The sequence below is a fragment of the Oreochromis aureus genome, linkage group 3 (genome assembly GCF_013358895.1).
Source record: "Oreochromis aureus strain Israel breed Guangdong linkage group 3, ZZ_aureus, whole genome shotgun sequence".
NCBI classification, from domain to species: domain Eukaryota; kingdom Metazoa; phylum Chordata; class Actinopteri; order Cichliformes; family Cichlidae; genus Oreochromis; species Oreochromis aureus.
In genome coordinates, this window is record NC_052944.1 from 51,691,301 (window position 1) to 51,707,819 (window position 16,519).

The following is a 16,519-nucleotide window of genomic DNA, read 5'->3' on the forward strand; positions in this document are numbered from 1 at the left end:
CTTTGGGACCTGAAGCGGACGGAGTTTTGGACCCATATTACTATGAGTCGCGAGGTTCCTGACTATGGTAGCCGTAATGCTCAGACAAGCCATCAAGCGGTGCGGCTTCGTAGCTTAGCAAAGTCCTACTAAAAGATTTTTTTTTACAGATTTTTGAGTGCCATGTACCACATAAAATCAGTTCGGGGTCAGTAAACACAGCCAGAATTCATAGATAAGGCGCACAGGATTATAAGGCGCAGTGTCGATTTTTGAGAAAATTAAAGGATTTTAAGTGCCCCTTATAGTGGGGAAAATACGGTAATTAACCTCAGGTGCAACTCCCTAGAGATGAACCCGACTCTGCCCCGGAAAGGTGGTGTAACAGGCTATGGAGAAACACTGACACTCACCCAGACCATGACAATGGCATGATTTTTTTCACCCAATAAAGGAATATTTAATATATCAGTCTACTCTTCATTTTATCAGAAACAGTTATTACAGCTCGTACATTTTCTTTGTAGACATATGTAAGCATTGAGACAAATTTAGTAATGCCAACATATTTAAACAACAATATATGTCTCTTATATATGATGCATCTATATATACACTGTCAGAGATACTTGTCTTTGAGTGAAGATTTAAGGTGATAGGAAATATAAATAATTGCAACTTGAATCTTTACTGAAGCTCAGTATTTGACACAGAGTTCAAGTTTACTGCTGTAATAACTAATAATAATTAATATATTAATAAATTTAATATTGACCATATAATATTTACATTGAGATGACAATAGTTTCATGAACAACATTAGCTAATTGTTATTAACTCATTTCATCTTAAAATTACTGTTCGGTACAGAAATGAAGCCCAACAATCAGAATTTGAAGCATAGATGAAATATATTTGATGAAAGTTTTACCATATTTGACCCTAAAGAAGAGGTCAGAGGTTCAAAGTAACCTGATATTTACAATCCACATGTATCATTCTCTACATGCTGTCAGTACCAACAATGACAAAGTTTTAAATAAACGGCTCTATATAGCATTATCATTAGTTTGACTTTCAGGTTGATCTGTTGAATTTAGGAGAGGTCAGAGGTCAAATGTGATATGATATTGTAAATATTTGTACTTTATAAATGTTGAAATTACACAGTGCACTTTTAAAAATCATAGTTTCTACTTTTTAAGGCTTTTTGTGAATTTTCCACCAACAAGTCATAAAGTTGACCTTGAAGACCTCAGTGGATGTAAACCAGACTTTAATTGATTGTTATAACATGATCCTGCTCTACAGCCTACAGAGTTTTATCAGAATACATTCAAAACTTTTAGAGCTGTTGTGTTTACAGACAGAATTAAATGCAAATGCTACCAAAAACATGAGCTCTTTGTTGAAGGTAATATGAAACTGCTGAAACCATTTTGAGCTCCTCCTCTTTTTTACACATGATCTGTACTGATCTGATGCAATATGCAATCAAGGTCAACTGTCTCTGTGTTTGTCATGCTCAGTTTTTATCTGATAAATAGACCGATGAATGTTAGAAAGTGATCCGACCGGAGTGTCTGGTTTGCAGTGACTCGTTCATACTTGTCTCAGTTTTTGTTTCCTGCTCGGCTCCAGCCACTTGTTTCACTTTGAGAGCGATAGTTTGGATCACTGTGTCAGAGTCTGGGGTCTTTATCTGTGGTAAGCCTTTTTGTTTATTGGGTTTCTTTATTGTTTGTTTTGTTTTTGAGTCAGAGAGGAAACAAACAAGAACCTTATAACAAAACATTAAAACTGTAGTAAAACACAAAGGGATATTTTCTACATGTTACTGAATGAAGTCAGGCTCTTTTTTCTCCATCAAACTGTGAGCTGTGAGCACATACGATATAACAAATACAAGATAACAAATGTTGTTAAAAGCTCCCACAAAGCTCCAAATGTAGTGTGAGAAAAGCTGTATGTACTTTACGTTATGTGTTTAAAGAACTGTTCTTGGAATCATGCAGAGACCTGCACTTAAAGCTGCTGATTAGTCTGCTGGTTACAGAGTGGGGGGAGTCAACTCACATGAATTGTTTTGGTTTCTCCTGTGAAAATGACTGCTTGATGAAGCATGTTTGTAGAATTTATGTATATGAATATTTGGAGGTGTTTGACTGATTTTAAGTTTTAGACTCATCTGGTTTGTTCTATACTCTGTCACACAAAGTACAGTTTTCTACTTTCCTTTTCTGCTTTCAAAGGAAAGTAAAATAGTGCTCAATGGGCGAGCGCACTAGCGTAAGGACTCACAGTTCGTGCTTAGTCCTGCCTCGGGACTAACGTTTTTTAATATCACGATCATTCTGTTATAGATTGCCACCAAAATCCATTCAATAATCGGCTTTTTATTGATTTTTTTAAATACAGTGTCTTTTACTCTTACGAGTCATCCATCATCTGCTGATGCATTTTGCACCGTTTAGACACATTTGTGTACAAAAATCTACCCGCACAAAATCTGACATAAAATCCTCAAATAACAAGATTTTATCAGCTTTTTTTTCATAAATCACTTAATCAACTTGAGCCCTTTTCAAAATGATCAACCATTAAATTATTTTCAGCATTTTAAGCCTTTAAATCGCAGCTGAAACATTTGAATTATATATATATATATATATATATAAAATTCTTTTTTTTTTTGTTGTTGTTGTTGTTGAAAAAACTCAGAAAAAACAAATTTTCCATACAATAAATAGGATGAAGATGGGACATTGGGGGTGATTAGATTCTTGGACAAAGAACAGAAACAAAATTGGTTTGACTGCATCATTATTTATGTGTAGTGCTTCTCAACACAAAAATGCCCCATTCACTTATACTGAAACCACATTTTCTTAATCTCGCTGTCATTGTAGCATTAAACCATGCTGTCTGTAATGTCAGCATTTTTTTTAAGAAAAGTAGAGATATTTTAAAATTTTTATTCTAATCCATCTGATTCAACCCTCTTGTAATTGTAGGCTAATGCATGCAATTCTTGTGTTTTTGCCAATTATAATATGGAGCCGTGTGACCACCAGGGAGCCCCAAGAGGGATTTATATGGATTTGTGTGTGAAACAATTTTCACATCAACATCTGATTCATCAATGAACACATTTATTATACAAACTGTGCCAACACTGAAAACTTCAATAACATAAGATGAACACAACAGAACATTTGACATATGTATACATTTGAAACTGAAATATCCAGGCTTTGAATATGTGATGTATGTGTGCATTTGGGAGAAAGAGATAAATGGAGTGTGTGTGTGATGTTGCTTATATGATATTTCACCATCGGTAAAGATTTTACTTTCTTTATAACGAATTAGATCTTGTAATACATTAACTTTAATTGATGCTGCATGGTTAAACCTTTTTAAAAATAGATATATTCTAAAAATGCCTTAATGACAAATCAATTTTGTACTACATTATGTGATGATGATGATGATGATGGAGCCTTTATTTGTAACTTGTAGTTGCCTGCAGTGAAATTGGACCCCTTCCAACCATACAAACATTACACAAACATTACATTGGGGAGACAGGTCTGAACAGGTAGCTTTAACGAAAAACAATAAAATGTACAACACAATAGTGCAGTGGAGAAAAAGAGAACTCTACTCAGACTGAGCTGCTGGTAGGGGATCAGTAAGAGAACAGAAAACAAAAACTCCTCAGCACAAAAACACATGAATGTTCACATCGTAACGCCATTAAAACACATGGCAAACAACAGGGGGGGATAAATGGGAATAGAGTGGGCCATGTACTAATTTCATATATATGATGAACTTACCAGTTATGGTAATGTTGACACTGTTGCTTCTCTGACCCCCTTTAACCTCACACCAGTACTCTGCAGTGTCTGTTACATAAGTTTGAGTAATTGTGCATGAAGACAAAGTTCTTTTACTGTTACATAATGGATTAAAATGTTCTAACTTTTCCTCAGTGGTTCTGACTCCTCTCAGTTCAGTAGAACCATCAGGGCTCTCACAGGCAAAAGATAACGACTCATATTGAAAGTGTTGGAGTCTGTTAGGGGACACACGAAGAGTAGCTGCAGCTGAAAATTAGAAACATCACAATATGTTAACAGATGAATCAAAATTCTGATTAAATTGTTTTTCTAACTTCTGTAACTTTTTCATCCATTTGTCGGGTAAAGCTATTTTGAACATGTGCCACCAGCAGAATAACTAAAAGCATTTCTAAATTAGCACAGAAACGCCATAAATTATTTGATGTATAAACATATATACAGTAAATCTTAAAATATAAAGAGAAACATAAGAACAATTACTCACATGGTCTGAAGCAGGGAGTTGGACCTGTTCATCTAGTTCACTCAAAAAAAAAATGAAATTGGGTGGTTAGTAGATTTACAAGAGTCTAACTAGTTGCCTAGACATGTGATAACACAGGCTTACATGAGATTTCAAACCACAGGAAAATCAGTGGGTTATAACAGACATGATGGCACTATTTATGTTCCTATTTTCCTATTTTAGTTAGAAGACCCAAATACCATGTTGCAATACTATACTGCTAATGTTTCAAATGCAGGTTTGACAGAACCAGAAACAAAACTAGATGATAGTAGCACTAAAAATCATCATAGACCTGCACTACACTTATTTTTTAATTCTACCAAAGTCCACTATTTAGATTCAGAAAAGTTTATATAATTATTTAGCCTTGTTGTGCAAACAAGCCTGCATAACTTAATAAATGGTATCTAAAAAGTTACACTGGGCACTAGATACATGTTCTGATGAGTTTTGGCAAACAACCATTTGACTAACATGTGTGTCTCTCCTGCTCTTGTTCCATCTCTGTTCTGTCCTCATTCTCCTCTCTGTTCGTAACTTCGTAACAGGCTCAAAGTTCACACTGTAAGTGAAACTATCACTGATTATTTGTACTTGTTTTTCTTTAACAGTCATTTAGTGAGTTGCAGAGAGAGCACAGTCAACAGGTATGTCATCTTCTCAGTCTAATGTTATTATTAATGTGACATATAGCTTCTATCAAAAATCAGTCAAAACTTTGGAGTCAAACTGGGTTTGAAGAATATAGTTCAAGTGTCCACATAGCAAAATTGGTATGGCCTGGATCAGGCCCACACAATGTGCTTACACATGGCCCACATACCGCCCATGTGTGGATTACCTCTGGCAAACCTGATCTGGGCCACCAAAGGACCGTCATTCTTTGCGGTATGTGGGCCATGTGTAAGTTGTGTGCAGCCACAGGCCAGTTGCAGACACACTGCTGGACCTGTGCTGGCCCAGAACAGTTTCAGCTCTGGCCCAGATGTCAGCCTAATGTGTACCTTAATCAAGCCATGTAATAACAACATGTGCATAATAGTGCAAAAGTAACATGACAAAACTCTGTTCAGACAGTGAATGGACTGATTCTTATATAACATTTTTCAACTCTCCCAGATTACTCAAAGTGCTCTATACAACAAGCCACATTCACCCAAACACACTTTCTCTTAACTGAGTGCTTCCTAACTACATTCATACACATTCACGACATGCAGACTGGAGGAGTCAGGGATCAAACCACTAACCTTCCGACCAGTAAGTGACCAGCTCTACCACCTGAGCTACAGCCACCCGGTGGTAAACATGAGTAAACCCTCACTAGGTTATAGATAAAGTGTACACTCACAAACCTGTCATACCTGAATTTGAAACGTTGGCTACCATAGCAGTATAGTATACATCATGGCACTTGGGTCTTCCAACTAAAATAGGAAAATAGGAACATAAATAGTGCCATCATTGCCAGACCTGGCCCACATCTGGTTGACATACACTCTGCCATGACACCAGTCAGTCAGGAGTGCCAGCTTGATGCCAGATCCGGGCCAGACCTGTTTCCTATGAGTCTGGACCACATAAACCAAACCACAATCGAACCAGATATGGCATGACATCACATAGACAGTGCCATCTATACGAGGCCTGGCCCGTGCCAGAAGTCAGCCAGCAGTGCCGGCTTGATACCAGATCTGGGCCAGACCTGTTTGCTATGTTTGTGAAGTACTGCTACGGAAAAAAAAAGCGTAATTTCGTGTAGATATGCAAATTAGATGACAGACAAGAATTCCTCCCAGGAATTTATTTAGTCTTAATTGTTCAACTTATTTTACTGAAACATAAATCAGAGTTTTCCAGACAGCAGTGGTTTCCATTGTATTAATGTTTTCTGTCTGTTTTCAGAGCTGCAGGATGGTTCATCAGCTGAACGGACTGTTTCCTCAATCACTGCTCAAAGCTTTCAGTGTTCTGATCTTCATCATTCTCCTAAAGGATGTCTGTAATGGTAATTCATACATAAATAAATGTTGTTTTTTGTCATATTTGAAGCACACATTTTAATTATTTATGTATAAATAATTAAAATGTGTAATATATATTTGTGCTTTTAAGATCCATGTTTTAAGAAGTCAAAGCAACACTGGCAGGATACAGAACTGTTTTATATTTATGAACCAACACATTTCAGTTTCTGCCAGCAGAGGTATTTAAATATTAAAGGTATATAATATTATATATCAACAAACACTATACTCTGACACTAACAATAATCTTAATAGTTTTAGAATCAGAGAAGATGCTTGTTTGAGACATGGCTGCTTTCACAGCTACATCTTGCAGGGAATTGCTGAAACAACTTTTAGGTCTTTACAAAATCATAGTGATTGTGAGTGGCCATGTGAAGCCATAGGCCTCTGCCAGCACTGATTTAGTCTAGAAATAAACACATGACAGTTTGAGGTGAAATGTCTCTTAAAGGGAAATTACAACTTGGGGTGAACATAAAACAAGCAAGTCATAGACACATTAATAATAGATAGGGTAGCTTATAGACTCTACCCCAGCAGAGTTTACATGCATCTAGTCTCTACAGTCTCCACATCACACCTTTAGGTACAATAATTTAAAAAGATATTGTGAAATAATGCTAAAAAAAACTCCTTCTGGCTATTTCTTATTTAAGAATTATGATTACTTGTTTTCAGGTCAGCCTCAGTTGATTGGTCCATCTCAGGCACTGGTGGCAAGAGCTGGTGATGATGTCATTTTGCCATGTCATGTGGAACCTGCATACGATGTTTCTACAATGACACTGGAGTGGACAAGATCTTCACTTGAACCCAGATTTGTCTATGTTTCACGTGCCAGTCAGGAACTCGAAAAACTAAAAAATCCTTCTTTCAAAGGAAGGACGTCACTGTTTGTTGATGAACTCAAGTATGGAAATATTTCACTGAAAATCTCCAAAGTGAAATTTAACGATACAGGGACATACAAATGCTATGTTCCAGTTTTGGAAAAAGAAGCTTTTGTCAAGCTAGTTGTTGGTAAGTAGCTTCATGTTGATGGTCTTGCTTTGTGCAGTCTTGTCCCTGGTATTATTTGAAAGCTCTTTGTTCTTCCTGATGGTGATGGAGAAGTTAGAATAGAAGAAATTAAATCTTTCTGTGTTTTTGGTTGATGGTCTGTCTCCCTCGTTTAAAATTAAGACAGCATAAAATTATAAGACAATTCATTTCTTGTAAGTGACTGCACTTATGAATTCAAAACTCAATTAACTTTGAGGTACACATGTATATTTTTGCATCTTGTAATTTCATTAATGCCCACTGACTTTGAAATTTCATGTTTTCTTTTGCTCAGCATCAGATGCTGCCACCTCACCTGTCATCAGTTTATCAGGGATTGACAAAAACAGAGGAGGAGTGGTGTTACAGTGTGAGTCTGCAGGCTGGTATCCAGAGCCTGAGCTGCTGTGGTTGGACGGTGAGGGAAACCTCCTCTCTGCTGGACCTACAGAGACCCTCAGAGGTCCTGATGACCTCTATACTGTCAGCAGCAGAGTGACTGTGGAGAAGAGAGACAGCAACAACATCACCTGCAGAGTCCAACAGAGGAACACCAACCAGAGCAGAGAGACACACATGCATGTTTCAGGTTCAAATTATATTTTTACATTTATTATAGAAAGACTTTTTGAACATCTGAACTCCAGTTTTATTGATTTTTTTTTTTTTTATGATTTCAGAGGATTTCTTTGAGATCCTGTCCAGTTCTTCCTCTCTCATCATCGGTTTGGCTGTTAGTTTGGCTCTTTGCATCATGCTGTTAATTTTATCAGCTGCTGTTCTTTTACTTAGAAAGAGGAAACACATGAGTAAGTCACTGATAAATTATTCTATAATGCAATGTTTTCATTAAGACTTTGATGAGAGGTTTAATATTTTATTCCAAGTTAGAACGTTTCCTTCTTATTTATTTTTAATTTCAAAAAGAGAACAACAGGAGGCCAGAGGATCAGACTGACTCAGGAGATGCTGAAGTTCCTCTGAAGAAGCCAGAGAGAACACAACTCAATATGAGCAGCTCTTCTATCAAAACTAAGAATCAGACTTCATACGTGAGTAGATAAATATGAATTAGTTAAATATCAAGATGTTCATTGGTTTTCAGAAATGAAATGAAATACTAATCAGGGTTTCACAATAAAACTATCTGAAATAATGCTCAATAGAAAAAAGAAAAAAAGAACTGCACACAGTTACCACACAGACATTATTTACATTATGTGCATTTTGGGCATTTACTAAGTGTGAGTAGAAAGAACTCTCTATTGATGCTAAAGGAGTGAAGCAGAAACAATGTGAAAACATCAATGTGTTTTCATTTATCATTATTAGATTACTACTTCAGTAATGTCACAACAATCTCTGTTTTAGTAAAAAATGCTACTGATGCAGTTATTTTATATAATCAAGCTTTTCCAGGACTTGACTAGTTGATGACAACACACAACACCAACAAACACAAGGTGTGCTCATAAATAAAAGAAACATATTATATATATAAAAATATAACCCAACAATGAAAGCTTTTCTACCTGAAAATTGTGTTTTATGTCATATGTGCAGATTTATTGATTGTAGCTTTAACCAGTGTTGCTCTCATGATGTAATTCACATTACACTTTAAAGTAATGTGTTACATTATTTATTATCTGGAGTAAGTAATCCATTACACTATGTGTTATATTAGTTTTGTGTTACTCCATAACAAACCCCGAAATGCACCTTCACATAATCACTATTTAACAAAAAAAAACCTTAGGACTCACACTGACACAAATCCTTATCCTAATAATGACACCAGAGGTGACAAAAGAAGAGATATTCTGTACTTAAGATAATGTACAGACACTAGTGTTAGAAAAATACTCAGTAAAATTTGAACTACTGATTCAGTCTATTTACACAGGTAAATGTATAAAAATACAGACTGAAATTTACTCAAAGTAAGAAAGTAAAAGCAGCTCTTTGGAGGACATTGCTACCAGCTATTTTGTTCAAAGCTAAGTAATGATGAAATAATATCAGTAAATGGGAATACAGATATTTGTTCAGTGTAAATTTTAATTCTGATATATGTAATTAGCTTGAATCACTTAAGTAGAAAATGAGCAGACAAAAAGAAGAAAATTTAAAAAGCTCTATTTTCTGTTGCCTCCATTGTAGAGAGTTAGACTTTTCCTCTAAACAGAAGATTAGGATAGAAGAGGTTAAAGTGGGATTTTTCCATCTCTGAGTGTAGTTAGCTCTTTCTTTTCTCTCCATGTGAAAAAAGTTTTAAAAACATGTTTAGCGCCATCTTCTCTCAGTATGGTACATGACATCCTGTGGTTGGTTGGCTGCGGCTGACAGACGTACATTAGTTTATGTTGTTTGCTAACTAGTGAGAGAATCGAGAATTGAGAGGAAAATAAAGACAGTAAAACTAAAAATCAGTTTAAGGGGATCATATTTGTGCAGTTTGTTGTTTGGCTAGGTGCACTCAAACGTTTGGGTTTGTAAAGCACTTTATAAATGTCACGTGATGTAAGTAAAAGTAAAAAGTTCTCAGAAAAATAAATACTCAAGTAAAGTACAGATACTGGAAAATTATACTAAAGTACAGTAACAAAGTATTTGTACTTTGTTTGTCTCAGTTTCCTTTAACCTCAAGGAGGAAACTCGAGGAGGAACAACAGAGGAGGGAGGAAGCTGAAAATAAACTGCAGAACATTCAAGAAAAGGTTCATATTTGTTATTTGTTATATATTTGTCATATGTGTGTGTGTGTGTGTGTGTGTGTGTGTGTGTGTTCCTATTAAATGTCTCTTTATCTCTGTATTGTAAAGTTGTGAAGGAGATTATTTTGTTTATTTGGTAACAAATGTCTATAAAAGTAACTGTTTCTATATATTGAACGAACTTATAATTCATGTTGACATTCAAAGAAAGTACTGACTTGCAGAAATGTAGCACTTTCCTTTTTTCATTAAGCATTTATGATTATAGAATAGAATAAAATGGAATCGCCACTTTTTGTCATTCGGAACAGTTAGTGCACATCAGAATGAAATTGTGGTGCATTTACTCATCATCAAATATAAAAATAAATACATAAATAAAATACAAGTCTAAAGGCATAAAATGTAAGAAAAATTAATGTAAGATACATGTAAAATTACAAAATAATAAATATTTTAGCTTATTAGTAAGGAAATTAATAAGGAAAAGCTGTGCAGGATCTTTAATATATTGAACATCAACAAAAGCAGCAGAAAAGTGTCCAATCATCATCCAGCCATGAAATGACTCTGCTGTAAATATACAGTCATGGGGGACAGAGGGGAGGGGGGAGGCAGTCAGGGTGGGTGGTTGGTGTGCTGATGGTTGGAGAATGAAACTATTGTAACATCTGGCTGTCCTGGTCCTGATGCTGCTAAACCTCTTTCCAGAGGGCAGCAGGTAGCACAGTGCATGGTGGGGGTGGGCGGAGTCTCTGATGATGTTATGGACTCTGCTGAGACAGCATCTGTGCTCGACATCCTGGATGGATGGAGGAGAAGTCCTGATGATCTTCTCTGCAGTGATTTCCTCTCTGAGGCCTTGAAGCTGTCAAACCAGATGGAGACACAGCTGCTCAGCACACTTTTGATGCTGCCTCAGTAGGAAGTGGAGATGATGGAGGAGAAAGCTGTGCTCTCCTCATCCAAAATGCAAAGTGCAGACACTGCTGAGCTTGTTTAACCCAGTGGTGTCAAACTCCAGGCCTCGAGGGCGGTGTCCTGCAGGTTTAAGATATCCCCGTGGGTCAACACAAATGATTAGTTCATTACCAGGCCTCTGGAGAACTGCAAGACATGTTGAGGAGGTAATTTAGCCATTTAAATCAGCTGTGTTGGATGAGGGATACATCTAAAACCTGCAGGACACCGGCCGCTGAGGCATGGAGTTGGGCACCTGTGGTTTAACTAGTGCTGTTTAATGACCAGTCTATACTGTCAGTTATCTAAACCTGTTGCATACACTAAAACATGGCACCGTAGCATGGTGGTTAGCACCATTTCTAAGAAGCAAGAAGGTTTTGGGTTTAAATCCACCATCTGACTGGGATTTCCATGTTCTCTCTGTGTCTGGTAATCCGGCTTCCCACCACAGTCCAAAGACATGCAGTTAGTAGGTTAGGTTAACAGATGATTCTAAACTGCCCATAGATGTGAATCTATGCCATGTGGCTGAATAAAATGACTACGCTATGGCAGCAGCCAGCGGCACATGCCTTAAATCACCATGTGAAAATGTGCCTCTACAACTCAGTAGTAGTAGAAAGTAATTCAAGCCGCGGCAAACCTTGAGTTTGCAAATAAACATATTTAAGGTAACTTACTTTCAGGCATTTACTTAACACTCGGAGCATCACTGTGAAGGATTGCAAACAGGAACACAGCTTACATGATGAGGTGATAACAAAAAACTGACCCTGAATACTTTCTCTCCCACTGGAGCAGCAGGCAGCACATCAAACTTATGCCTATGTCATTTTCTCACTCAGAACGATATTTCAGGAACATAAAATCTCAGAGCCTTTTATACAGTGTTAGCTGATAGGTTTGTAGCATAAACCTATTCGCTGGAACGTTCAAGACAATTCAGTTACACAGCAAAAAGCATTGAACACCAAGCAGAGCTCTTTATATTTCTCGTATACGAGGAAGGCACGAGCCAAGTGTCGTTCCTTCCACTTGACCTCGGTTGCTCTCGTCTGCTCCCTCGCAACACTGCTCTTTTATTGAGGTTACATGAATATACATAGGTTCAACATATGACGTATACATACAAACAAAGAGTACCTTGCCTGTGCGTTGTGTAAGTATGTGTGTGTGTGTGTGTGTGGGGTCAGAGTGTGACCCCATAAAGACTTCCCTAAACCTGCTGGTCTGGAAGTCCAGCAGTTCATCTACACAAAGGCACTTAGCCTAAAACAGACATAGATACGTTTATCCTACCACAAAACAATAAGAGAAGGTACCACCTCTCCCATGCTCCCAGGATGTGGGTGTGAATGCCAGAACACTCTGGAATGCACACAAAGTCTTTGCAGACTACTAAGGATCAACCCTCTACCAACATGACATTGATTATAAAACTCTAAGCATATATGAGTAGATATTTCTAAGCATAAATGACAATCCAATAATGTAAATCTACCATTAGCCCTGCGATAGACTGCTGACCTCTCCAGGGTCTGAATTTATTTACAAATACTTCTTCATGTATTAGTTTTTATATATCATTCTATTACATTTACATACAACAGGTTTTATTTACAGCTTTAATGTGACTCTGGTTGTTTTATCATTATTGTGTCTTAAACATGAGCATTTCTTCCTTCTGCTCTTTCTTCATGTAACATTTCACATGAATTCTGAAATAATCAATTAGCTTGAGCAAGAGAAAGAAACAGAAAACCTGAACAAACTTTATTCTAAATATTGTTTATAATAATGTTTATTTTAAACTTACAGAATTTTGTGTTGTTGAAATTTGAGCTTATTTCATACTAAATATTAAAAATCAAATAGCACTAAGTGAAGTGAGATTTAAAGCTTCTGTTTATTGTTATGTTTGATGTGATTAACTGTGTGTGAAGAGACAAAAACAAGAGTGAGAATATTGCACATGTTCATTCCATTAAAGATACAGTATCACCATTATTCCACAAACCTTAAACTGACAGCAACAATAAATGTGCTATCAGATTTTAGAGAATATGAGACCTCCATTTTTTGTGGGGTGGGGTTTGTGTGGTTTGACATGTAGGAAGAAGTACCCAGAGAGAACATGGGGAGAACATGCAAACCCGACACAGAAAGACCCCGGCCTCATGGTGGAATTGGACTCAGGACCTTCTTGCTGTGCGGCAACAGTGCTAACCACCGTGATTGCGTGGGTTCTCTCTGGGTACTCTGGCTTCCTCCCACAGTGTGGGTGCCAATGGTTGTCTGTGTCTATGTGTTAGCCCTGCACAGACTGGCGACCTGTGCAGGGTGTACCCTGCCTCTCACCCTAAGACAGCTGGCATAGACTCCAGCCCCCCCTCGACCCTGGGATGGATAAGCGGTAGAGAATGGATGTATAGTTTTCTTGTGTTTGTGACTATATTTCAAATAATTTACTTTCTTTATATTTTACTCTGTACAGTCTGTATCATAAAAAAAACCACACACACACACCAATCAGATTGATTGGGCGACTGCGGCTCAGGGGGTTGGGAAGCTCATCTTGTAACCGGAAGGTTGCTGGTTTGATCCCCTGCTCTGTATGTCTCGGTTGTTGTGTCCTTGGGCAAGACACTTCACCTACCGCCTAATGGTGTTGGCCAGAGGGGCCGATGGTGCGATATGGCAGCCTCGCTTCTCTCAGTCTGCCCCAAGACAGACAACTGTAGCTTGCCTTCACCAGTGTGTGAATGTGAGAGTGAATGAATAGTGGAATTGTACAGCACTATATAAATGCAATCCATTATTGAGTAAGAGGACACGATGGTTGGAAACATGTTGCTCACAGTGTGGAGCTTTAATAATTTTGTCACTTTTATCAACAAAGTTCTGCAGAAATATCAACATCTGTGTTTCTTTCTGACAGATGATCAAATCTGAGATAGAGAAGAATGAATTCATTCAGAAGCTGATGGAAACATTTCTTACACTGGACTCAAAGGTCAGTAAAATCATCTCTCAGCACACAGAGGTAAACATGGACATATGTGATGCTGTCATCCTCCCAATGATCACAGACCTGTGCACTTATATTCCTGCAGTTTTGTCCAGCAGCAGTTTCTGTGTCATTAACCAAACACAACTTTGAAATCCTACCACTGCAAGATTGTTGACATCATCGCACAACACTTAATGTTGTTAACATCATGCTACATCAGCTCCCTTATATTTACATAATACAGCATTAATGTGACTCTGGTTGTTTCATTATTGTGTCTTAAACATGAACATTTCTTCTTTCTGCTCTTTCTTCATGTAACATTTCACCTGCAGTCAGAGAAGAAAACTGAAATCAGGAAAAAGCTCAATGAGGTGAAAGAAGCAGCAGAGAAACTGAAGAATCCTTTGGAGTCCAAAAATCAGCAGGTTTGTCTTTCCATTATATACTTTTTGATTTTGCCGACTCAACTTCTGAGTAGTATAATCGTGAACATCAGTATTTACTCACGATCACACTGCACTATATACATACATGAATCTAAAGGTCTAAAATATGAGAAAAATAATTTCTGATATGCAAACTGTTGATCTCAGTAAATGAACACAGTCACCTCCTTTGTTTGCTTGCTTCTGTTTTATTGTTACGTTTGATGTGATTAACTGTGTGTGAAGAGACAAAGACAAGAGTGAGAATATTGACATGTTCGTTTCATTAAAGATACGTTACTGTATCCTTGTAAAAGCTGTGGTTATGTTTAAATTCATCATTACTCTATAAACCTTAAACTGACAGTAAAAATAAATGTGCTGTCAGACTTTAGAGTATTTGAGACCTCCATGTTTTGTGGGGCGGGGTTTGTGTGGTTGAGTGTCATAAGCTGGAGCAGAGTAGCACCAACCGTAGGTAGGCGTGTTTAAATAAAGGGCTGAAGACATGAAGTGACTTTAGCTTTTATAGATTTGTGATAGTAATTAAAATAATTTATTTTCTTTATATGTTACTGTATAAAGTCTGCATCATTAAAAAAACACCAATCAGATTGAGTAAGAGGACACGATGGTTGGAAACATGTTGCTCACAGTGTGAAGCTTCAATAATTTTGTCACTTTTATCAACAAAGTGCAGAAACATCAACATCTGTCTGTCTTTATTTTTTACAGACGATCAACTCTGAGACGGATGAATTCATTCAGAAGCTGATGCAGAAATTTCCTACAATGGTATCGAAGCTCAGTGAAAGCATCACTCAGCAGATAGGGGTCGATGGGTCTGTCTAGCACAAACCCCTCGCTGGAACAAGACAATTTTACTACAACAGCAAAGCAAGACACAAGTCTTGTGACCCTGTGAAGACTCCCCAAAGCTAGTGCCAGGAGTCCAGCAGTTCATCTAAACAAAAAGCTCGTATACTTAAGCAGATACAGAGTAGGTGTCCTCCTATACGATAAATCAGTAAGAGAAGGTACGACCTCTCTCATGACCTTAGGATGTGTGTGTTTGCCAGAGTGCTCTGGGAGGCACACAGAGTCTTTGCAGCCTGCTAAGGATCAGATTATACCGATTTTACCGACACAAATGACAATCCAACAATATAAACCTAACGGTTACTAACTGAGCATCACATTGCAAGGATAACAATGTTTCTTACTGAAGCATAATTGAAGCACACCCGCTAGATTAACCGCACTGAGTAAATCTGAAATTCGTGTTACTTGGTTCATGTTCAGTTAGGAAAGAAACTCAAGGAAGCTCATGTGCTGCATCTCTGGAAGGGGAAGGAGGGGAACACTATGCCATTTCAGTTTCATTTTCATTCTAAATGGTAAAAATATAAATGCTTAATAAATGCTTAACTGAACTATCATAAAACAGATGGAAAGTTTTAGTGTCAGTTCATGTTTCAGCTATCTTGAGTTGAACTTAATTTGAGCGTGTGGTTTTCAGAAATACACAGTGCTGCATTAGTGAGGGTTATGTCAGTGGTTTAATATGTTAATGGGAACATAAAGCAGCAGTGTGCTGTCATGTTGGTTGCTAACCACAGTGAATGCGTTTAAAAAGAAGCAGCATCTGTGTTTATTTGAACACCATCTTCAGACGTGGTAACAGACCGAGCAGGTAACACAAGGTGGTTTAACTGACACCAACAATGTGACTAAGACAGAGACCAATATAGAGACAGTGGGTGGCGGATATGATGAATCTATGTTTGTATGTGTAATAATAGGCACAATCTGCTCTTTGCCACTGAAGCATACGTTCATTATGGTCGTTTTAGATAGAAGAACTCATTGTTTGAGCGTGAGGAAACGAGAGTACAACTTTATTTGTGTTAGAACTTGAATATCCTTGGCTCTCCAGCTGGTTTCTGTACTGTCTGTATTTCTTGCAATTATGGT

The 16,519-nt window shown here is 37.4% G+C and overlaps 1 protein-coding gene across 4 annotated transcripts in view; it reads left to right on the top strand.

The window, feature by feature from the left end:
• Positions 1 to 15,550, top strand: part of LOC116334101 (butyrophilin subfamily 3 member A2-like) — a 132,327-nt gene extending 116,777 nt beyond the window's left edge. For 2 of the 4 annotated variants that reach the window (XM_039599116.1, XM_039599120.1), the window contains 7 exons: positions 7,723 to 8,016; positions 8,108 to 8,236; positions 8,355 to 8,479; positions 10,061 to 10,147; positions 14,046 to 14,120; positions 14,453 to 14,545; positions 15,281 to 15,550. In XM_039599116.1, coding sequence (XP_039455050.1) covers positions 7,723 to 8,016; positions 8,108 to 8,236; positions 8,355 to 8,479; positions 10,061 to 10,147; positions 14,046 to 14,120; positions 14,453 to 14,545; positions 15,281 to 15,397 — 920 coding nt within the window. In that variant the 3' untranslated portion in view covers positions 15,398 to 15,550. Of the gene's footprint in view, positions 1 to 1,539; positions 1,687 to 4,967; positions 5,004 to 6,261; positions 6,365 to 7,064; positions 7,407 to 7,722; positions 8,017 to 8,107; positions 8,237 to 8,354; positions 8,480 to 10,060; positions 10,148 to 14,045; positions 14,121 to 14,452; positions 14,546 to 15,280 lie in introns of those variants that run through there. The other 2 variants (XM_039599126.1, XM_039599128.1) reach the window with 2 other exon arrangements.
• Positions 15,551 to 16,519: the final 969 nt, after the last annotated feature.